The sequence below is a fragment of the Moschus berezovskii genome, chromosome 3, assembly GCF_049115385.1.
Source record: "Moschus berezovskii isolate FMDL1 chromosome 3, NW_MosBer_1.0, whole genome shotgun sequence".
Taxonomy (NCBI): Eukaryota; Metazoa; Chordata; class Mammalia; order Artiodactyla; family Moschidae; genus Moschus; species Moschus berezovskii.
This window is the reverse complement of record NC_142462.1, coordinates 112,338,440-112,363,042: the sequence shown is the minus strand read 5'-3', so window position 1 is coordinate 112,363,042 and position 24,603 is coordinate 112,338,440. Positions and strand designations below refer to the sequence as shown.

General features: G+C 44.8%; 1 protein-coding gene across 1 annotated transcript; it reads right to left on the bottom strand.

Moving 5' to 3' along the window:
• Positions 1-558: 558 nt before the first annotated feature.
• TMEM213 (transmembrane protein 213) lies at positions 559-7,266 on the bottom strand. The gene is made up of 3 exons (XM_055420285.2): positions 7,040-7,266; positions 3,164-3,238; positions 559-2,290 (listed from the first exon to the last, which is right to left on the bottom strand). Exons 1-3 carry the CDS (start codon positions 7,182-7,184, stop codon positions 2,121-2,123), a joined length of 390 nt encoding a protein of 129 aa, XP_055276260.1. The 5' UTR covers positions 7,185-7,266; the 3' UTR covers positions 559-2,120.
• Between the last annotated feature and the right edge of the window lie 17,337 nt (positions 7,267-24,603).

Here is a 24,603-nt window from a genome sequence, read left to right as displayed (position 1 = left end):
AAAAAAGTGAAGCACCACCCATGTGTACGTCCTTGACGTAGCTCAGGCTTTTACGGATACTTGTGTCTATATGATCAACACTCTGAAATAATAAGTCCATCCTGTTTCACTGATTAAACAACTAAGATTCTGATACAATCTGAATCTTCAGAAGAGGGCAAACTGTGCTGGGCAATCCCTTCAGTTCAGGAAAATTTATTCAGACTTTCTGAAAGAGCAGTGGGGTGGCTTTGAATCATTTGCCACCTCTAGAAAATATTTCTTCCCATTTCGGAGGCCTCTCACTTTTCCTTTTTGTATTATGATTATTTACAGTTTATCCAATCTAAACACATATTCGCTGTCAAAGGGCAAACGTGTTTTCTTAAAGAGTCACTGTCTTCTTCTGATGACCCCATCCATCTCTCCTCCTGACTCCAGCTGAAAGAATTCACAGTGATGCTGACATCTGGGCCCTAAATGATTGTCCCTAAGCTAGCCACAGCCAAATGGCTCCTCCAGAGGTCAGTTTGGTCAACCAGCTCCAGAAAAACGGAGGTTCTGGATGCAGAGCGATGATCAGAAAATTTGTTTAGGCCAGGAACTCATTCGTTTGTTTATTCATTCATTGGACAAACATTAAGAAGAGCTTTTTATGCCCCCGGAGCAGGAGGAAGTACAAGCTGACTGTGAAGAGGCCTGTTGTTCACAGTGACTGTGTTCAGGGCCCCACACCAGTGCCCGAAGACCACCAACTCCTGGCCCCCAGAAGACAAGCCTGGAAGCTTGAAGGCAGAGCAAGCATTAGAGCTGGACTTTCAGGAATGGCCTTTGTTCTGGGGGTGGAGGTGGAAGGCAGCCACCCCTGCAGAGGGAATGGCAGCAAAGAAGTGGAAGATGTCGGGATGAGGGGAGGGACAAGCTAGGGCGTGGGGGGCAGATCCTGAAGGCGGTGAGAACAAAGTGAGGGATTCCTGACGTGCTGGTGGGTGGGGCAATAAGGGCCAGACCTCGGGTGCCGGCAAGGAGAATGGGCAGGCTCGACGTGAGGACGTGTCAAAGGAAGAACGAGAGCCCAGGAAGCACTGGACGTGGGACTAAGGAAGCTGCCAAGGTGGCTCTCACGTTTTGAAATGACAGTGATGCCCTTGACTGAAATAAGGGACAAAACACAACCACTTGTTTTTGGTGAGAAGGTTCTGAGTTTTGTTTTGAATGGGGTGACTATAAGACTCAAGTTTATGTTCCTTGTGTACCACATACTTGGAATGCAGAAGAAAGCGATGGTCAAAGTACAAGCAATTCCCCCCTCCCCACACAAAAATACAAACAAAGGAGTCAATCAGGGAGATGTCAGATTACAAAGGACCCAAGTCCATTTTGAAATTAGGTGTGTTGGCAGCACTGGTCTTGTCTTCCTTGGATCCCTGTCTCCTTTCCTTTTTAAAAGTAACTGAGGGTTAGACATTACTTTGCCAACAAAGGTGCCGAAGAATTGATGTTTTTGAACTGTGGTGTTGGAGAAGACTCTTGAGAGTCCCTTGAACTGCAAGGAGATCCAACCAGTCCATCCTAAAGGAGCTCAGTCCTGGGTGTTCATTGGAAGGATTGATGCTAAAGCTGAAACTCCAATACTTTGGCCACCTCATGCGACGAGTTGACTCACTGGTAAAGACTCTGATGCTGGGAGGGATTGGGGGTGGGAGGAGAAGGGGACGACAGAGAATGAGATGGCTGGATGGCATCACCGACTCGATAGACATGAGTTTGAGTGAACTCCGGGAGTTGGTGATGGACAGGGAGGCCTGGCATGCTGTGGTTCATGGGGTCACAAGGAGTTGGACACGACTGAGTGACTGAACTGAACTGAACTGAACTGAAGGTTATAAGGGTAGCAAGACACATGGTTGTCAGTGGTTTGGATGCTGAGCTTTCACTGCCAAGGCCCGGGTTTGATCCCTGGTCAGGGAACTAAGATTCCACCAGCCACCCGGTATGGCCAAAAAAGAAAACAGAACCAAAAACCTCCAAACAAAAAGGGGTGAATGGACTTTGAAATGTTGGAACCACATCAGCACTCCGCCCTCCTGCTATTGCCCACAACTTGGTGATTGACATTCTTGGGACTAGGATTCTAAGTCTCAGGCTTGCAAGTCCTTGGGCTCCTCTGGAGTGAGCTTCATCAGTTTGTCCACACAGAGCAGGATGAGGGTGAGAAACAAGAGACTCCAACCAACAGCCGCCGCGATCCAGCCATATTCATCTACTCCCGTGTGGCAACACCGGGCTGCTTGTGGGCAGAAGTCAACGTCTGGCAGGGAAGAGAGGGCAAGAAGGACAGTGTCAGCCCAGCCTCCCTTCCCCCAGGCTATTCTCCGATATTCGTAACATCAAGACCAGTAATAACAGGATAGCACCATTTACTAAGGCACGCCCCACACTGTGCTGACAGCTCTACACATGATCCCATATTCATTCCTCACGAAGTGGATAGGCACAGTTATTCCTCCTGTTTGACATGCAGGAACTGAAGCTGTCACCTGCCCAGGGTCATGAGATGGCAGAACTAGAAGCCAACCCATGTTTGTAGGAGCCCAAAGCCACATTTGTAGCCTCTGCATATTGCTGCCTGTTATCTCCTTTGTTAGTGCCCAGAAGTAAGCACATGTGGTCATTCAGTGGGGGCAGAACCAAGGAGCCAAACGTAGAATAAAGCAAACTTCCTATTAATTAGACATGTGCCACAGTGGTTGTTTAATGAAGCACTAGGTTCCTTACCACTGCAAGTCTTCAAATGGAAGATGAACAGAAAAAATGCAACAGGTACCAGAATAAAGCTCCTGCATTGGACAGGAATTGGACTGGCTGATGTTTAGGATGTTTCCACTCCCAAACTTCTATAAGCATGCGAAGTCAGGGGGTCTTTGACTGCTGTCCTGAGGATGGGCCATTAAAGCCCTCTGCACCAAAGAGTGTGAGCTTACATGGGGACCTTTGCCAAGAGAGCTTCGTAGATGTGCCCTGCGGACGGTTCTGGGGCCGCGAACAAACCACACTGGGGCACGAGAGGGCCAGGCAGGCGCTCAGCCACTCAGTGCCACTGAACAGAAAGTGAGGAGGCTTAAGTGTCCCTCCCTGCTCTGAGATGAGCCCTGGGCTGGGGCAATTGCCAGGAGAAGCTTACTGGGGCACTGCTCCAGGGTCTCAAGATTCTCTGGATGGTGGACGGTCAAGGTTGAGTTGCTGCCGCTGCTTGCTTCTGGAAGAAAAGACAAATGATAGTCTCAGGCAGTAGGAAAAGCCATTCTCAGGCATGGAGTTGGCAGTTTTTGTTGTGAATCAGTAGTGAGTATTATGACAGTATTATAGAAGTTCCAATAGAGGTACGTTGAGATTTCATGCAGCAAAGTTCTGTTACAGCCTGAGCTATGCCCCCCGCAAATTCGGTAGTGCTTTGTTATGGAAATAGGGCTTTAAAGAGGCAATTAAGGTTAAATGGTTAAATTAGTCCAGTGTGACTGGTGTCCTTGTAAGAAGAGGAAGAGACACAGGGATGGAAACTCAAAGGGAAAAGACGATATGAGGACCCAGTGCAGAGTGGGGCGATCTGCAAGCTGAGGAGAGAGGACTCAGGAGTAAACACACCTGGAGCCTCCAGATCTGTGAGAAAAGAGGCTTCTGTGGTTTCAGCCACCCAGGCTGTGGTATTTTGTTGGGCAGCAAACTCACACACTCCCCTTTTCCAACCGCTTCCTATTCCCATTGAGATGCTTTGTCTTTATATCTCATCACCCTTCTGTCACCAAGGGCCTCTGTTTAAGCTGCTTTCTGTGCAGCTAAGTACATCTAAGAAGTGTTTTGTTTTTTTTCTTTCTAGCATATATTAGCACAGTCACTTTAAAATCTGCCATGTCGTTTCATAACTAGCTTCAGTTTCCTTCAAAAACTTGAACTAAAAAACATTGAAGTCTGACCTTGATTCTTTATTTCTGATGATTATGATGTTAGTACTCAGAAAAAGGGCGTGAAAAACTAAACACCCTACAAGCAAGTTGAGAGGTTTCTAGCGTATACAGCACTTAGAATTACACAGCCCTTGATTAATAAACAAGACCCACAATGACAAAAGGCACTTTAGCAGAAAATATCAGAGACTGGGGAGTGGGGAGGGTTTACAGAGATGAACAGAAGGATCCCCAAGGGAGAGAAACCATGGGCTCTGTTCCCTCCCATCACTGAGAATAAGAAGGCAGGCAGTCTGGGTCCACTGTGTCCAATATGGTGGCCACAAACCAGAGTGGCTGTTTAAGTTTATTAAAATGAAATTAAATGAAGACTTCAGCTACTTGGTCATACTAGCCACTTGCCAAGTGCTCAAACATGTGGCTAGTGGCTGCTGCTGCTGCTTCAGTCGTGTCCGACTCTGTGCAACCCCATAGACGGCAGCACACTGGCTCCCCCGTCCCTGGGATTCTCCAGGCAAGAACACTGAAGTGCGTTGCCATTTCCTTCTCCAATGCATGACAGTGAAAAGTGAAAGTGAAGTCGCTCAGTCGTGTCCGACTCTTAGCGACCCCATGAACTGCAGCCCACCAGGCTCCTCCGCCCATGGGATTTTCTAGGCAAGAGTACTGGAGTGGGGTGCCTACCATGTTAGAAAGATTGCAAAGATATGGAACCTTTCCACAATCAAAAAAGTTCTGTTAGAAACAAACTCACAGACTTAGAGAAGAAACTCATGGTTTCTCGGGGGCAAGGCTGTGGGGAAAGGGGTGTTCAGGGAGTTTGGAGCCCTCATGTAGACACTGCTGTATTTACCATGGATAACCAGCAAGGGTCTACTGTGTTGCACAGGGAACTCTGCTCAGTGTCCTGTGGCAGCCTGGGTGGAAGAGGAGTTTAGGGGAGGATGGATGCATGTATACAAATGGCCTTGTTCCTTTGCTGTGCCCCTGAAACTATTAGGACATTATTAATCAGCTATACTCCAATATAAAATAAAAACTTTAAAGAAAGTCCTGTTAGACAATGCTGATCTAGGTAGAGCTAGAGCAAGACCAAGAGAGCACTTGAAAGAATCTTTCTGGAAATTGTATGGCTGCTCAATCTGCTGCTTTGGCAATGACAGAAAAAAAGTTTGGAAACTCTCCAGGCCCCACTGACTCTAGGTTAGCATGTCCTTCAAGGGTGCTTGCTGTCACATAGCAGAATAACTTAGGAGGAAACTTCTTGATTAGCCAAAGCCATGAAATTTCTGCTCAGACTAATTTTACACCACCCCCTCCCCAGCCACTCCAGTGTCCTGCTAAAGTATAGTAACTACCTTGATGCAATCTGATTGCTACTGTAAATTATTTACAGCTAAATGCCTCAGAGCTTGGTTTTTATTTGCTTTGGAAAAATTGATTCCTCCATATTTTAATTTCCCTTGTTACCCGAGTAACTTCCTTGACCCTGACTTTCATCTCCCCTCTACCTTGGTAGGGAAGTGGTCTAGAACTGGTGTGTGGAAAAAAATCAAGTTAATGAAACACTAGTAGTAGGTTATCCCATATGAAATCGCCATTTCTATAGGTCCAGAATTATTCAATATCAGACATTTTATATGGTTCAAATTGAATAACCTAGTATAAATTCTGAGGAATTGAAACATCGCCCACCTCCCTCATAAGCAAAGCCAGCCAGGGACTGGTCCCATTTGTAGTCACTTCCAAAGTAAAGGCTACTGGAAGGATCCAACCGTTCAGTACAGTGAAACGGGTCAAGTATTAGAGGCCTTCTCATAAGCAAGGCACCTCCAGGGTAAACAGAAAACACTCTTACGTGGAGAGGGGTGATATTGGAAAAGTAAAAGAAATATGCTAACCTTGGCTAAGTGTTTGAAATGAAGTGAAAGTGTTAGTCATTCAGTCGTGTCTGACTCTTTTTGACCCCGTGAACTGTAGCCCACCAGGCCCCTCTGTCTGTGGAATTCTTCAGGCAAGAATACTGGAGTGGGTTGCCATTCCCTCCTCCAGGGGATCTTCCCGAACAAGGGATCAAACCTGGGTCTCCTGCACTGCAGGCAGATTCTTTACTGTCTGAGCCACCGGGGAAGCCCCATTGGAGTATTGACCAGGTGCTATTTCATTCAAAGTTCTTTGTGTGCAGTTACCCTATTTCATCTTTACAACAACCCTATATAACGCACTATGATTATCTCCACATTAGACACGAGGAATCTGAAGCACAGGGAGGGCAAAGAATTTCCTCGAGATCACACAACTAGTCAGTTGTGGAAGCCGAAGTTGAGTTGAGTCTCAGAGACTTGAGAGCCCACCCTCTGAACCTCCCGAGAAGAGACTGTGAGGAGAGAGATGGATACTGCCTGGCATGGGGGGACAGTGAGGGTTGGCTTTGAGAGAGGGAGAATCTGTCAGGGAGCAGGGCAGGCTGTTCTGAGGAGCCAGGGCAAAGGCAAAGGCAAAAGCCAGGAGCATGGGATTGGGAGCGAGGTCCCTGATGTGCAGAGCCCAGCCTGGGAGGGCTTCAGTATTCCTAACACCCCCTTTGGCTTCCCTGAGAAAGTGGGGGTGATGATCCAACATCTCCTGAGTCGGGTGAGATGGGGGAAGGTTTAACAGCATACAGCAGCCTCATGTGTTGAGGTTTGGTGAAAGTTGCAAAGGATGCCCAGGGTCAAGGGAGGGACGGATGTCCTTAGGTGAGAGGAGGGTATGCAAAGGGAGGGTGATAGCCAGAAAATACAGAATTGCAACACAGTTACCCTGAGCAGGCGCCGCGGAGAAACAGCAGCCCAAACAAAGATGCCGTTTCGGGTGCATCTCCCGTCTCTGACGGGAGGGACTCGTGGTGGCTCCCACCTTGGCTGACTCTGGTCTTAGGTAAACCCCTATCCCACCCTACCCTCTCCAGCCTAATCCTTCAGATGAGAGAGCCCTGTTTCCTCTTTCCTTTGAGCAGGACCAACCTGAGCCAGGGAATCCTCCTCCTGCTTCCTTCTCTCCCCCACCCTCCCTCCCTCTTCCCAGGGTGGCGAGAATAAAGCTCACGGTTCTACCTGCCAAGTAAACCAGGTGGAAGGAGAGGAAGGCCAGGCCGAGGACCAGGGGGGCCCAGGGTGCCAGGTGGAGGCGCTTCATGCTGAGGAGAGAGGCTTCTGTGTGCGCTGTCCCTGCAGAGGCGAGCTGAGGGCCGCCTGCCATGCACCCCGTGTATGTCTCGTCCTGCGGGAGCTTGAAAACAACGCTGGCAGAGGTGAATTTCTGCTCTGTGTTTGGGGGAGAGGGAGGGGGTGGAGCAAAGGGAGCTTGGGCTGTCACACCTGGCTTTCACCTCTCTAGGAGGGAAGCTGAGCTGTGTTGGCTTGGGGAGGAAGAGACGGTGACTTTTGTGGTTCTTAGCTTTCATTTTGTCCCTGCTGAGAAAAAAGAGGACAGGGGAGGCAATCTGGGCCCTGCTGGTTCCTTGAAGATGAGTTTGCTGTCTCTTTCACTTGCAGGCTTAAGTGCTATATTCCCTAGTCCATCCTGTCCAATATTTTCTGAGCCCCTACCTTCTTGCTAGGGGCTTCCGTGGTGGCTCAGATGGTAAAAAATCTGCCTACAATGCAGGAGACCCGGGTTTGATCCCTGGGTTGGGAAGATCCCCTGGAGAAGGGAATGGCAACCCACTCCAATATTCTTGCCTGGAGAATCCCCATGGACAGAGGAGCTGGGCAGGCTATAGTCCATGGGGTCACAAAGGGTCAGACACGACTGAGCAACTATAACACACACACACACACACACACACACACTCTTGTAAAGTCTAGAAATACGTGTCCTCAAAGTGCCTTTTTACAAATATGCATCATTAAAGTACAGAGCAGTATTTTAGAAAGGACCTGAGAAGGACAAAGCACTTTGCTTCTCAGCAGCAGTGGGCATCACCTGCTGCCACATAAGGAAGATAGCGTTTGGGTTGGGTCTTGATGTAGGTTAGGGTTTTGACAGGCAAAGAGGAGAAAGGAGCAGAAGGGATGGGTAAGCAAAGTCCCTGAGGTAAGAGAAGCTCAGAAGTCCACTGTGGCCAAGAGGCTGATGTGTCCCATGTGTCAGGCTCTGGGGCTGAATTGTCAAGAGACCAAAGGGAAGTTTTGCGAAGATTTTGAACTGAGTAGTCATTTGATTGAGGGGGCTTCCCAGGTGGTGCTAGTGGTAAAGAACCCATCTGCCAGTGCAGGAGAGACATGAGAAATCTGGGTTCTCAGAATTGAAAGAGACATGTGTAACCCAATGTTCATCCCAGCACTGTTTACAATAGCTAGGTCATGGAAGCAACCTAGATGTCCATTGGCTGATGAATGGATAAGAAAGCTGTGGTACATATACACAATGGAGTATTACTCAGTCATTAAAAAGAATGCATTTGAATCAGTTCTAATGAGGTGGATGAAACTGGAGTCTATTATACAGAGTGAAGTCAGCCAGAAAGAAAAACTCCAATACAGTATATAAACGCATATATATGGAATTTAGAAAGAAGGTAACGATGACCCTATATGCGAGACAGCAAAAGAGACACAGATGTAAAGAACAGACTTTTGGACTCTGTGGGAGAGGGCAAGGGTGGGATGATTTGAGAAAATAGCATTGAAACATGTATATTACCATATGTGAAATAGATCGCCAGTCCAGGTTCAATGCATGAGACAGGGCATTCAGGGCTGGTGCACTGGGATGACCCTGAGGGATGGGATGGGGAGGGAGGCAGGAGGGGGTTTCAGGATGGGGAACACATGTACACCCATGGCTGATTCATGTGAATGTATGGCAAAACCACTACAATATTGTAAAGTAATTAGCCTCCAATTAAAATAAACTAATTATTGCAGCCATGAAATTAAAAGACGCTTACTTCTTGGAAGGAAAGTTATGACCAACCTTGATAGTATATTAAAAAGCAGAGACATTACTTTGCCAACAAAGGTCCGTCTAGTCAAGGCTATGGTTTTTCCCGTGGTCATGTATGGATGTGAGAGTTGGACTGTGAAGAAAGCTGATCGCCGAAGAATCGATGCTTTTGAACTGTGGTGTTGGAGAAGACTCTTGAGAGTCCCTTGGACTGCAAGGAGATCCAACCAGTCCATTCTAGAGGAGATCAATCCTGGGTGTTCACTGGAAGGACTGATGCTAAAGCTGAAACTGCAATACTTTGGCCACCTCATGCGACGAGTTGACCCGCTGGAAAAGACTCTGATGCTGGGAGGGATTGGGGACGGGAGGAGAAGGGGACAACAGAGAATGAGATGGCTGGATGGCATCACCGACTCTGTGGACATGAGTTTGAGTGAACTCTGGGAGTTGGTGATAGACAGGGAGGCCTGGTGTGCTGTGATTCATGGGGTTGCGGAGAGTCGGACATGACTGAGCGACTGAACTGAACTGAATTAATTAAAAAACAGAGATCTGGGTTCTGTCCCTGGGTCTGGAAGATCCCCTGGAGGAGGGCATGGCAACCCACTCCAGTATTCTTGTCTGGAGAATCCCATGGACAGAGAAGCCTGGTGGGTTAGAGGAGCCTGGTCGGCTATGGTCCATAGAGTCACAAAGAGTTGGACACAACTGAAGCGACTTAGAAGGCATGCACACACAGTTATTTGACTGAAGCACCACCTTCAGTTATTTGACTGAAGCACCACCTTCAGTCCACGGCATTCATTGAAGGCCCGCCATATATTTGAAAGGCATGATCCAAGGCATTCGAGACCCAAAGATGATTAAGATTCAATCCCTCCTTTTGATGCCTGCTCACTGTGCAGCCATGAGGCCAGGCAGGGAGGAAAGAACTGGGAGGCAATATGGCAGGACTCAACGTGGGTATCTTCCCGGGTGATGGGAATTAAGAGGGAGCAGGAAGTCTGACTGAGAGGAGCAGGGAGAGATTCACAGAGAAACTGACCTTTGGGCTGGGTATTGAAGTTCGCATGTGCAGATAAGAGTAGATGGACCTCTTGAGTAAAAGGAATGACACCTACAAAGGTGGGAGAACTGTGTGTGTGTGCTGGCTGGCGCCATTGTTTTGATGTGGGCTTTATGTTTCTGTGCAAGCTTGGGTCTGGTTGAGAGGTTGAGGGATGAGGTATAGCTCATTTAAAGCTCTGTGGTAGCATTACAGGAAAGGGGACCCCTCCCAGGGCTCTAGAGTGGGCTCTTGTCTAACACTCAGAAATGAATTGTTTGAGGAGACACAAGTTCTGACAAAGCAAGAGACTTTATTGGAGAAGGGTGCCCAGAGAGCAGCAAGGTAAGGGAAACCCAGGAGAATGGCTCTGCCACGTGTTTCACAGTCTCGGGTTTTATGGTGATGGGGTTAGTTTCAGGGCTGACTCTGGCCAATCATTGTTCTTGGCCTGTAGTTGACTCTGGGTCCTTCCTGGGGGCTCAAGCAACTCTCAACCAAGATGGATTCCAGTGCTATGGCTTCTGGGAGGTTGGGAGGGCACATCCTCTTCTCCCTCCTCCTTTTGCCTCCCCCCACCCCTGAATTCTCCCAGTTGGTTTCAGCACCTGCCTCACGTTCCTAATGAGACCTATTGTTGTTAGATAACTCATGCAAGTGGTTATCATTGTGCCTGGCCAGGGAGGCTAGTTTTAATCAATGACTCCCTACCAGGAGGAGGGAGCCATGGGTAAGCCATGGGTAAGCCCAGAATAAGGATGTCTTATTGTTATATACTGGGCTTCCTTAGTAGCTCAGCTGGTAAAGAATCCGCCTGCAATGCAGGAGACTCCCCTGGAGAAGGGATAGGCTACCCACTCCAGTATTCTTGGGCTTCCCTGGTGGCTCAGATGGTAAAGAATCTGCCTGCAATGCAGAGACCTGAGTTCGATTCCTGGGTTGAGAAGATCCCCTGGAGAAGGGCATGGCAACCCACTCCAGTATTCTTGCCTGGAGAATCCCCACAGACAGAGGAACCTGGTGGGCTCTGTGGGGTCCCAAAGAGTTGGACACAACTGAGCGACTAAGCACAGCACATTGTTATACATATTTCTAATCTACCCAAAAGTACAAACTAACGGTGACCCTCTGCTCTTGGGTTTGGGAGCTGGGAGCAGAAGTGCCTTAGGAATGTTTACCTTCAGGCAGTGTACCAAAGTCCAGTTTAGACGTACCACTCCTTTGACTATTCAGCAATTACCAAGCAGCTGCTGTATCCAGGCCCTCGGGAGTGGGGATTAGGGGGTGGGGGTCTGATGTGGGTAAGGCCACATGGCCCCTGTCCTCAAGAAGCTCAGGGTCCAATGAGGAAGATGGGTGAATAGTGACAACACAGTGAAATAAGCATGGTGAGGAGGGTTGGGGTCTCGAGGATTCAGAAAACATTTTACAATGGAAATGGCACTTTGACCTGAAACTTAAGAGATGTGTAGTTTGCCAGGCACAGGAGAAGGGACCAGTGTGTGCTTGGCCTCTGAGGCATGACTGTGTGCCTCTTGTTTGGGGAGTAATTACAGTCTCAGGGTATGGGCTGGGTCACTGTGTATCTGGTTAGACTGAGAACAGATTGTAAGTAGGCCTACATGCCAGACTGAGGAAATTGTCTATCATATATTTGGGGTACCTATAAGGAACTTGTAGACGTGGCCAGCTTTGTATCTCAGAAAAATACAGGATAATGTGCAGGTCTGGGTTCAGAGAGTTTATCCAAGAAGCTGTTGCAGAAATCCCAGACAGACATCAAAAGACACCCACACACACATGTGTGTGTGTATCCCCTTTATGAATAACAGGCTTGTCGTGGTGAAGGGACTTGTGTAACTCAATGAAACTATGAGCCATGCCCTGCAGGGCCACCCAAGAGGGACCGGTCACAGTGCAGAATTCTGATAAAACGTGGTTCACTGGAGGAGGGAATGGCAAGTCACTCCAGTATTCTTGCCACAAGAACCCCATGAACGGTATGAAATGGCGAAAATATGGCCCTGGAAGGTGAGCCCCCAGGCTGGAAGTTGTCCAATATGCTTATTAGGGAAGAGCAGAGGGCAATTACAAATAATTCCGAAAAGAATGAAGTGGCTGGGCCAAAGTGGAAACGATGCTCAGTTGTGGATGTGTCTGGTGGTGGAGGTTCATGACATTGTGCAAGAGGCATTGATCAAGACCATCCCCAAGAAAAAGAAATGCAAAAAGGCAAAATGGTTGTCTGAGGAGGCTTTACAAATAGCTGAGAAAAGAAGAGAAGCTAAAGGCAAGAGAAAAGAAGAGAAGCTAAAGGCAAAAGAAAAAGGGAAAGATATATCCAACTGAATGCAGAGTTCCAGAGAATAGCAAGGAGAGATAAGAAAGCCTTCTTAAGTGAACAGTACAACAAATTAGAGGAAAACACTTGAATGGAAAAGACTAGAGATCTCTTCAAGAAAATTGGAGATATCAAGGGAACATTTCATGCAAGGATGGGCACGATAAAGGACAGAAACAGCAAGGAGTTAACAGAGGCAGAAGAGGTGGCAAGAATACACAGAACTGTATAAAAAATGTCTTAAAGACCCAGATAACCACGATGGTGTGGCCACTCACCTAGAGCCAGACACCCTGGAGTGTGAAGTCAAGTGGGTCTTAGGAAGCATTACTACCAACAAAGTTAGTGGAGGTGATGGCATTCCAGCTGAGCTATTTCAAATCATAAAAGATGATGCTGTTAAAGTGCTGCACTCAATATGCCAGCAAATTTGGAAAACTCAGCAGTGGCTTCAGAACTGGAAAAGGTCAGTTTTCATTTCCAGTCCCAAAGAAGGGCAATGCCAAAGAATGTTCAAATGACCACACAATTGCACTCATTTCACATGCTAGCAAGGTTATGCTCCAAATCCTTCAAGTTAGGCTTCACATAGCAGTATGTGAACCGAGAACTTCCAGATGTACAAGCTGGGTTTAGAAAAGGCAGAGGAACCAGAGAGATGCTCTTGATACTGTTTTCCCCTTGGGTCACCACAGAGATGACATTACTTAATAGATTGAGCACTTTCGTAGATTTTTTTTTTTCTCCCGTCTTTTGACCTCTGTTCGTGACACTTCCCTCACAGAACACCCCGCAGTGAGCTTCACGGATTAGGGCTGGTTTATCCAACAGCCACTGAAGACAACAGCAGCATGTGGGGTCTATGGGATTCTCAAGGGTCCCAAAAATGTCTGAGGCCTGAAAAAGGTTCTCTGATCCAACAACAGCAGCAACAACCAAATCTTTTCCAGCAAAAACATTGATTTCAGGAATTCCTGGTGATCCAGTGGTTAGGACTCAGGGCTTCCACTGCAGGGGATAGCTAAGATCCCGAGTGCTGTGGCAAGTCCAAAAAAAAGAAAAATAATTATTTCAAAAGCAAAGTTATATAATTTATTTCAATTATTTCAATGGAACTAGTTTAATGTAGGATGTTGTATGCATTCTAATATGTTTGATGTGAGCAGAACATGTCCATCCGAAATGGTCAGAGCCTGGGACATAGATATGAATCAGCCCTGGATGGGACTGTTGTGATGAGGGTTTGAAAAGCATGCACCCATCAACTTAGATGCATCAACTTAGCATCATATCAAGTCATACAACAGAAAGTAATTCTGGGCAGCAGTGGACGTAAAAGGGATGGCAATGACCACCCCCGCTTTTTTTTTTTTTTAGCACGTTTTTAGTTTATTTGGGCCTGTCTTAGAATAGGTGTTTGCAAGTTAATTTTAAAACCAAACACTCTCTTATCAATAGATGAAAGGCTTTTATTATCCTAAAATAGGATGAACTTGACTGGTCTCTGATAGCTCATTAATTCCCCAGAGAAGGGCTGTGTGGTCACTGTTTTATAAGGGTCACCATTATTAGATGTCTTTCATTTTAACACGTCTATAAATAGTAAATCCATGCAGTTGGTTACCTTGCCTCATCTTTCATTTTACATCAGGTTTGCTTTGGAAACTATACCAGGAAGTTGCATTGCTCAAAGCTAGACATTCTGCAGGAACTTCTTCAAGATTTTTTTTTTCTCCCATGGTTGAGATGGGTGTCTGGTTACACACACTTTAAAGTCCAGGCTAACGTACTTGTGACCAAGTTCCAAGTTGGGATTGGGGTGACCTAGAGGATTGGGCTCCAGGACCCTCGCTACCTCCAATTTTATCTGTTTTCCTTGATACAGTTTCATTTGAAAAAGAGAAGAAGGGGGACAAAGCATTTCCTGTACTAAATGATTGAAAACCAGGATTCTGTGGCCTGGAATGGTCTCTGTGTTTGGGAAGGATATTTTATGTTCCCAAACAGTATAGTTCATTTCTGCTGTAGAGCAAAATGATTCAGTTGTACATATATACATTCTTTCTCTTATTCTTTTTTACTATGGTTTATCACAGGATATTGAATTTAGTTCCCTGTGCTATACGGTAGGACCTTGTTTATATATTCTATATATAACAGTTTGCATCTGCTAATCCCAAACTCCTAGTCCATCCCTCCCCAGCCCCCCTTGTGATTCTGATTGGTCCCTCTAACTGCCCCTCCATCTTTGGGAAGAGACCACTGACTTTGAACTTGGGGCTTTCATTTCTGCTTCATCCATTCTGAGAATCATGGTCCTACCAACACTTGTGTCTGCTGTCTCCTAACTTCCCAGCAGAGATGAGGTCTTTGGCTCTTCCTATGTGTGGCTTTGTCAGTATCCCTTTTCACAAAACAATGTCAGTTGCTAGTTGCTTATGGGACTAGAACACCTAGAACTCCCCTGAGCAACACTTGGTTTGTGGAGGAGCTTCAGTTCAGTTCAGTTCAGTCGCTCAGTCGTGTCTGACTCTTTGTGATCCCATGGACTGCAGCACGCCAGGCTTCCCTGTCCACGACCAACTCCTGGAGCTTGCTCAAACTCATGTCCGTTGAGTCGGTGATGCCATCCAACCATCTCATCCTCTGTCGTCCCCTTCTCTTGCCTTCAGTCTTTCTCAGCATCACAGTCTTTTCCAGTGCGTCAGTTCTTCGCATCAGATGGCCACAGTATTGGAACTTCGGCTTCAGCATCAGTTCTTCCAATGAATATTCAGGACTGATCTCCTTTAGGATGGACTGGTTGGATCTCCTTGTAGTCTAAGGGACTCTCAAGAGTCTTCTTCAACACCACAGTTCAAAAGCATCAGTTCTTCAGTGCTCAGCTTTATTTATGGTCCAACTCTCACATCCATATATGACTACTGGAAAAACCATAGCCTTGACTAGACGGACCTTTGTCGGCAAAGTAATGTCTGCTTTTAATAGGCTGTTTAGGTGGAGGAGCTTAACTTCACCCAATGTCATTCAGTTATGGGTGTAAGATTTGGAGAGAATGAGGAGTACCCTAGTAAGAAAAATGGAGAACTGCATAGAGTCCAATTTGAGGTCATACTGTAGAGCTGATACAAGGAGCAAACTGACCAAGGCCTGAGTCCACTATTTGGAACATTTCCAAGCAGTTCCTGGGGTGACCCATTCAGCTTGCTCTTAATCCACAGTTGCACTAGAGGTTGGTGATACCGTGGCCAGGACAGAGGTGGGTTTAACAAAAAAGAATGTGACTTCTGCTTGGCAAAGCCCATTTTCTTCCTCAGCCCTGGATTTCATAATTTCCCATCTTCTCAGATTATATTTCTGAATTTTCAACCATATGGAAGCTTTCCAGTTATCATTTTGTTTTTGATTTTTAGCTTAATTCAATTGTAATCTGCAAACATACTTGGATGACTTTAATTTTTTTATTTGTTAAGAACCTTCATATGGCCATGGAGAAGGAAATGGTAACCCACTCCAGTATTCTTGACTGGAGAATCCCATGGACAGAGAAGCCTGGCAGGCTACAGTCCATGGGGTCGCAAGAGTCGGACACTACTTAGTTACTAAACCAACCACCATCATATGGCCAACTTTTATGAATGTTTGATGCTACTTGAAAAGTCTGTTTTTTGTAGTTGTGGGGGTTTCAGGATTCTGCCTTAAGCTGGTTAGATTAAGAATGCTAATGGAAAAGAAAAAAGAGAAAAAAGAGTGCTGATTGTGAATAGCTCACATCTTCTATTTTAAATATAGCGGTGTGTCCATGTCAGTCTCAAACTGCCAATCTATCCCTCCTCTACCCTGTACTGGTACGTTCTTTCTCTAAGTTGGTGAGTCTGTGTCTGTTTTCTAAATTTGTAAATAAGTTAATTTGTGTCACTTTTTTTAAAATTCCACATATAAGCCGTATCATATGATATTTGTCTTAGAGTGAATATAATTAAAAACAATCTGTGTCAGACAGCTTCAGTATCTGCCACTGTCACTGGTTTGTTTCTACTGTCTATTATTTCTGCTGCTTTTCATTTGTGTTGTTGTGTTTCTTTGTGTATTTTTTATTGTTTGAAAAATTGTAATTGCATACGATTGTTTGTAGAAATAACTTGAGACCTGGGATGTCCTAGGATGACACATGATTTTTTTTATTTTTTTGGTTGCTTTAATCAGGTGCTTGTGGTTACAACGATATGCCCTTATATCAGTCCATGCTTAGTAATTGAGATGATTTATGGTTGACTTGTAGACTTCGTTCAGGTCAGCTTGTTTTGGTCACCTTTCCTTCAATGGGACAGCTCTTTAGACATTTTTTTTCCTAAAGGAAATAGTCAGAGGTGAGTGTACACGCACGTGCACAAAATGTATGTCCAAGATTCTCCATCTCAACATCACAATATTTATGAAGATGAAAGCTTCTGTTCTGTTCTGTTCAGTCACTCAGTCGTGTCTGACTCTTTGCGACCCCGGGGACTGTAGCCTACCAGGCTTCTCCATCCATGGGATTCTCCAGGCAAGAATACTGGAGTGGGTTACCATTTCCTTCTCCAGGGGATCTTCATAAAAGCTTAGAAGTGGCTTATAATGGAATAAAATGTTAAACACTTTTTAAAATTAAGATGATATCTTTGAATAACATTTATTATTTGGGAAAACACTTGCTATATAATACAAAGCAGAAGAAGCAGGATATAAAACTGTATATTCCAGTATCACTCCAGTTTTGTAAGACCTACATACACAAAGAAAAAAGTTTGAAAAGTACCCTATCAAGATGTTAGCAGTGAAGTGAAAGTCTCTTGGTCATGTCTGACTCTTTGTGACCCCATGGACTATACAGTTCATGAAATTCTCCAGACCAGAATACAGGAGGGGGTAGTCTTTCCCTTCTCCAGGGGATCTTCCCAACTCAGGGATTGAACTCAGGTCTCCTGCTCTGCAGGCGGATTCTTTACCAACTGAGCCACCAGGAAAGCCCAAGATGTTAGCAGTAGTCATATCTAAAATTAAAAGAAAATTTTAATTTTCTTATTCACGTTTTTTATGTCTTTCAAATCCTCTATAAGGAATGTGCATTTACTCTTAAATCAGGAAATAAAATCAAGTTATTACATTTTAAAAATAGTCATTCACAGGAAAGCAATGCGGTCACAATGGAGTAGATAGACCATAGTTGGCAACATCTGTCTGATTGCCTGGGGAAAATTTCAATGTCAGGAAATCTTTCCCATTTAAAAAATAATCTTACTGAAGTTTCAAGCTGCATATGCTACACAGAACTGTTTATTGACAGTCTCTGTGCTTGAGGTGCCCAAGGTATATAACAAGAAGTGCAGACACACCCAAGAAGAAAACTGGAAAGAAGACTCAGAAAAGAACACCAGTAACAACATAGAATCTCAGTGTTGGAAAGGCACCTACAGGCTGCCTGGCCCAATCCTTCACCCATAAGAATTCTCTCCTACAAAAAAGTAGTAGGTTACAGTTTGGTATTGCAGTGTTTGACCTCTCAAGGTTATTACTTGGACTTCGCTAAAATGTGTCAAGTGACAGGTTTATTACTAACTTTGAAGGCAGCCATTTCCAAGGTGGGGTAGCTCCAGCTGGAAGAAAGTTAGTGAGTTACTAGCCTGGAGCCCAGAAGGGCGCACTAAGGTGAGGTTAATCAGCCATGCAGGGAGAGCCTGTTGGACTCTCAGCCTCTCTGATTGGCAGTCTCTGGCTCCCTTCAGTTTCCAGTCTGACCGTTTGTGCAAAACGCTTCTGTTGGCAAAACAGAGCTTGTGGTCGGCTTCATCCTTTGTTTGATAAACAGAGATGTGTGTTCCCAAAAAGTAATTTTAAGCTAAGGTTTTTGGGAAATAAGCTGCATGTTTGTAATAAACAGTTAATTTTTTTCCCCCAGTTTTGTCTACCTGAAACTAAAAAGGACCAGGTAGTATTCAGCTGAGTGAGAGGTTGTTGGCCCTCTCATTCCAACACCTGACTTCTCTCCTCCATGGCCTTGCAGCTTCTTCTGTGATGTTCCATTGCTCTCTTTCTCATTTTCTCGTCTCTCCTGCCCAGGCTGCCCAGAACCTCTTAGGGTCAGCAAAACTAACCCTGCGTCAGGAGTCCTGGATTCCAGTTTTCATCTTGTCACTTCCTGTGGGACCTTGGGGGAGTCACATCACCTTGCTGATGATGTTACCTGAGAGAGATAGAGGGGGTGGGTGTCCCTCTGGGAGGGAAATCCATGGAAATGGAATATTCAAGCATGGGGGAAAGTCCAAGGAAATGCTGCCTTCAACCCAATGTGGGAAGACCTTTGTCTGGGGTCCTCAGGACTCCCCAGAGGTAATAGAGGGATTTTGCTCCATATGGTGCCTACACAAAGGGATGTAGAAACTGGGAAGTTGTGGGGCTGAAGGGAAAACTTTGTGTCCGAAGCCCTGGCTTCTGCACCCAACTGTCCCTAAGTAGCTCTGTGCCCTTAAGCAAATCCCTCACCTCCCTGGGCTTGTTTGCTTACCTTTAAAGTAAAGGGATTGGATTAGATCTCTAAGTTTTCTTCCAGCAGTTTGATTCTATGACTCTGTGCTCAATATTGCATATTAAATGGAGAAAGAGAAATGAGCTAGTAAGGTTTTTTTTGCTTTGTTTTTTTAAAGAAAGTAGAAGTAGAAATTATGCTGGGAAGAAGCTACCTCAGAGAATTTATTTGTGAAAAAAAATTTTTCTTTTAAAAAAAACTTTTGTTTATTTTTGATTGGAGGATCATTGCTTTACAATATTGTGTCAGTTTCCACCATATAGCAACATGAATCAGCCATAGATATATGTATGTCTTCTCCCTCTTGATATTTATTTTATTTTTGGCTGCACAAGGAAGACCCCCTTCCTTGCTGCATGCAGGCTTTCTCTAGCTACAGTGAGCAAAGGCTAATCTTCGTCGTGTTTCAAGGGATTCTCATTGTGGTGGCGTCTCTTGTTGCCGTTCTCGGGCTCTGGAGTGCAGGTTCTATAGCTGTGGTGCATGGATTTGGCTGCTCTGTGGCATGTGGGATCTTCTCAGACCCGGGATTGAACCCACGCCCCCTGCACTGGCAGATGGATTCTTAACCACTGGACCACCAGGGAAACCCCCTACTAGAATTAGAGAAAGTATTATTATAGAAAAAGTGAGTCACTGGGGAAATGCTCCCCAGTGAAAAATCTAGAGATGCAACAAGTAAAGTCTGTCCATGCCAAACCTAGAGGCCGTGTGTTCTCTTTGTGATGAAATTTTATTTTCCTAAATCTCATTCCCAGTCAGACTGTGATTTCAAGTGAGGAATGAAAGGGCTGTAAAGTAGTTCTGCTCTGGAGAGAAGGGAAGCAGAGTCAACACTGAGGCATGCTGAGGTGGAGAAAAGCGGAACCGGAGGGTGCCATGATGGAGGGTCTTCTCGGGAACAAGGTGGTCATGGGCTGAGGGTGGGAGAGCTGGTGAGATGGGACGGAGGGAAAGCAAAACGTTGCTGTCCCTGAGAGAGCCGGGAAGGCTCTTACTCAGGGTGTGATCTAGAGGATGGAAGCTACAGAACAACAGTGAGGGCTCAGCGGACACTGGACGGCACCAGTACATCCTGAGAGCCATCACTGGAGCAGGTCCAAGGCCCAGTGGGAGTGGGAACGCTCACGGCAGGGGACGGTCCTGCCTGCAGCCAGCATACATAATGTGGTTATTGGTGTGCTGATAACAGACTCATGAATGTTGCTGTCAACAGACTGTACGTGTCGTTATGTGTGTGAAGCTTAATGTCACTTCCTCTCTTTTGAACAACTTCAAATCATTCTCTTTCCATCTCCAGCGCGTTCTCTGTTAGAGCCTGTTGCGAAGGCTCCTGGCTGGTGGGCTCAGTGCCTGGCCTGAGGCAGATGAGTGCTAGGTAAGTGGATGGTAATATCAGTTCTTTGAATGAAGGTAATCCGGCCAGGTTTCAGTTCAGAGAGATCCGATATTGTTTTAGAAAAATCAGGTTGCTACTGTTGCAGCTTACCTAGTTTTGGAATTTCTGTCATAAATTTCATGCAAGCATTTTGGCTTTTCTCCACTTAACCCCTTTTCATTTTTTTAAAGATGCGATTAATATTTTAAAAAATTATTTATTTTTAATTAAGGGATAATTGCTTTGGTTTCTGCCATACATCAACACCCTTTTCATTTTTTAAAGTATGATACCCTGTAAATTGATCTAGTAGAGCTGAACATGTGGTTGTGCCCAGCGTCATCCTAATCCCAGGTCCAGGGCTATGAGAACAAAGGAGGCCCTTTGTTTTAGGTCTGCCTTGAAGGTGTATAAGGTGAATGCTTCCCGCTTCAGCTTCTCAGGAGCCATTTTATAGACAGTCTGTAGGGCATGAAAGTGTCTTTCTAGAAGCCTGCATGGACAAGTATGTAGTGGCTGAAGCTGGCATTGTGCCCCAGACTTTCTAGAGAGGATAGTGGTATTAAACACTTGATGTCAGAAACAATGTTCATTTGGATAATGTAGGAGATTATTTGCTCTAAGTGGTGAAAGATCTACCTGCCAATGCAGGAAACACAAGAGATGTGGGTTTGACTCCTTGGTCAGGAAGATCCCCTCATAGGAAATGGCAACCCACTCCGTTATTCTTGTCTGGTAAATCCCATGCACAGAAGAGTGTGGTGGGCAAGAGTCCATGCAGTCACAAAGAGTTGGACACGACTGAGCACTCACACCTTTGCCTTTAATAAGGTTCAGTTCAGTTCAATTCAGTCACTCAGTCGTGTCCGACTGTTTGCGACCCCATGGACTGCAGCACGCCAGGCCTCCCTGTCCATCACCAACTCCCGGAGTTTACTCAAACTCTTGTCCATTGAGTCAGTGATGCCATCCAGCCATCTCCTCCTCTGTTGTCCCCTTCTCCTCCCGCCTTCAATCTTTCCCATCATCACAGTCTTTTCCAGTGAGTCAGTTCTTCGCATCAAGTGGCCAAAGTATTGGAGTTTCAGCTTCAGCATCAGTAAGTAACTACTTAATAAGGTAGTTTCTCTCAAGACCTAATGCCAAATTTAACTGTTATTTGGGATTTTAAATATATTTATATTTAAAATATTAAACTTCTTTTGTTTCTTTTTTCTTATTTATTTTTATTGTAGTATAGTTGATTTACAATATTGTTAATTCCTGTTGTATGGCAAAGTGATTTAGTTATATTCTTTTCCATAATAGTTTATCATAAGATTTTTTAAAATTGGAGGATAGGTGCTTTACAATGTCGTCTTGGTTTCTGCTGTACAAAAAAGTGAATCAGCTATCAGCATATATATTTATATATGTTTCCTCCCTCTTGAACCTCCAGTCCCATGCCAACTCCCAGCCCTTTATACTCTTAAAAATTACTGAGAACCCCAAGGAGATCTGACATATGTGGATTCTACCCACTTGATACTTATCACACTAGAAATTAAAACTGAGAAATTAAGTATATTAAATTTAAGTATATTAATTTAATATACTTTAAAAGCATATTAAGTCATCTGAAATAATATTAACCTGTTATATGTTGATATAAATATATATATTAAGGAAAATAACTATATTTCCCAAAGCAAACAATTTATAGAGAAGAGAGGTGTTGTTTTATTTTTGCAACTCTCTTTAAGGCCTGATGATAGAAGACAGTTTTCGTCTTTTGCATCTGTTTTTTCATTCAATCTGTTGCTATTTGTTATTTTTGAGTATATTAAGAAAGTCTGGCCTCACTTAGATTTTATAGTTTTAAAAGGGGGGGGGGACTGTTTTACCAGCTTTTTCAGAGAGCTGTGGATATTTTTCTTTGATACTACACCAAAACTTAACAAGTAGTAATTTTTAAAAGCTTAGTTGCAGTGTGGGATCTGAAACCAAATCAGTGACTTTTTCATTAAAACCTACTGGCTAATCATTCACTTTCGATGAATCATTTGCCTGCACATGATTTTATAACATCATCCTTTAGTCATTTGGAAAATATTGGTACATTCAGTTATGCAGATCTTCCAATGTTGTTACATTTCATGATATGACACACTAAGAGAAGATCATGTTTATTAATATCCTCACAGAAATAGCCCCATCAGAAAAGTTTTTAGTCTTAGGAAGCTGTCAAGTCTTGGTGGCAGCTACAAGTTTTCTAAAATTGTATCTTTATCATTGGCAATAAATGCTGTCAGTTGTTTTCCTTTGAAGTGACAGAATCATTTGGATCCTTTTTTTGAGAAAACGCCTGCCAAATGCCAAAATCTGTCAGCTGCTCTTTCAAGTAAAAATGCTGTTCAGTGAAAATAGCAGCTAATTCAGCCTGCAAGTCAAATAAGTGCTTTTCTTCTTTATGCCGTAGAAGTGTTTTATGTCTACTTTCCATTCTGTCACACAGGATTTAAAAATGAAAAAACATTTCCTCTTTGGCCTGGACCACTGCTCCAGACTCATAACTGGTCCGCCTAATGCTATTTTTTCCTCTTCAATCCACCCTGTCATTAGAAATATACTTTCAAAGCTTCACACCTATCTAGGCCTTCTTGTTTCTCTGGGGACAAAGACACCATCTATTTTTAAATTATTATTTATTTATTTGGCTGCACCAGGTATGCAGGATCTTCGTTCTTCGTTGCAGCATGTGGGATCTAGTTCCCTGACCAGGGATCAAACCTGGGCCCTTGCACTGGGAGTCTTAGCCCCTGGACTACCAGGGAAGTCCCAAAGACACCATCTTTAACACGGGTCCTGAATTTCCTTGTCCTTCCCACTTCCCCAGCCTCATCTCACAGGCCTCCTTCCTTCCCTCTACACTGTTTATTCTGCCTTCTTTCCCCAAGAACGCCTTCCCTGAGCTGAGGCTGGGCCTGGTTATGCAGCTCAGGGTATTCACCCCAGTATATGACATATTGGTCCCTGTAGTCATTAGATGATTTGATGACTGAGGTGAGTGTCTCAGCTCTGGAGCCATCATCTGGTTCAAGTCCTTTCTTCACCACTTACTAGCTGAGTGACCTTGAATAGGTCCCCTCTCTCTGCCTCAGTTTCTGAATCTGTAGAACAAACAATCAAGAAACAGGGATCCTGCTGCTACTGCTGCTAAGTCACTTCAGTCGTGTCCAACTCTGTGAGACCCAATAGACGGCAGCCCACCAGGCTCCCCCGTCCCTGGGATTCTCCAGGCAAGGACACTGGAGTGGGTTGCCATTTCCTTCTCCAGTGCATGAAAGTGAAAAGTGAAAATGAAGTTGCTCAGTCGTGTCCGACTCTTAGCGACCCCATGGACTGCAGCCTACCAGGCTCCTCCATCCATGGGATTTTCCAGGCAAGAGTACTGGAGTGGGGTGCCATTGCCTTCTCCGACAGGGATCCTTTTTTCTTTTTCCAACAGGGATCCTAATCCTACCTATTTCTTAGGGTTCTGTCTTAAATTAGCCCATGGGAAACAACAACTCTGTGTTAGCCGTTGACATTAATTAGGATTGTTGTGTCCGACTCTGCTGGGCTCCATAGGAGCAGGAATGGTTTTGCCTGCTTTATTCTAAGCACCTAGTACCTTCCCTGGCACATTTTATTTTATTGCCATTTTGATTTTAATTGTTTAACTGTCTTCAAATTAATAAATGGATGCTAATTTTAAAAATCAAGTAATAGGTAGCATTTATTTTAAAAAATGCTAAAGTCTCCTGCTACTCCATCTACAGTTTGTGCTATAGGAACGACTTCTTTTTTAAAGATTTTTTTTTTTTGATGTGGACCATTTTTAAAGTCTTTATCAAATTTGTAACACTATTGCTTCTACTTTATGTTTTGGTTTTTTGACTGAGAGGCATATGGGATCTTAACTCCTTGACCAGGGATCAAACCCACACCTCCTACATTGGAAGGTGGAATCTTAACCACTGGACCACCTGGGAAGTCACCCTAAGAGCTACTTTTGACTTTTTTCTTCTTGTGTTTACCTTCAAAGTGTTCAAATAATATGCTCACATTGCTATTCTTGGTTTATCTGTGTTCAGTTCAGTCGCTCAGCTGTGACTGACTTTGAGACCCCATGAATCACAGCACACCAGGCCTCCCTGTCCATTACCAACTCCCGGAGTTCACTCAAACTCATGTCCATCGAGTTGGTGATGCCATCCAGCCATCTCATTCTCTGTCGTCCTCTTCTCCTCCTGCCCCCAATCCCTCCCAGCATCAGAGTCTTTTCCAGTGAGTCACCTTGTCACATGAGGTGGCCAAAGTATTGGAGTTTCAGCTTTAGCATCAGATATGCAGATGACACCATCCTTATGGCAGAAA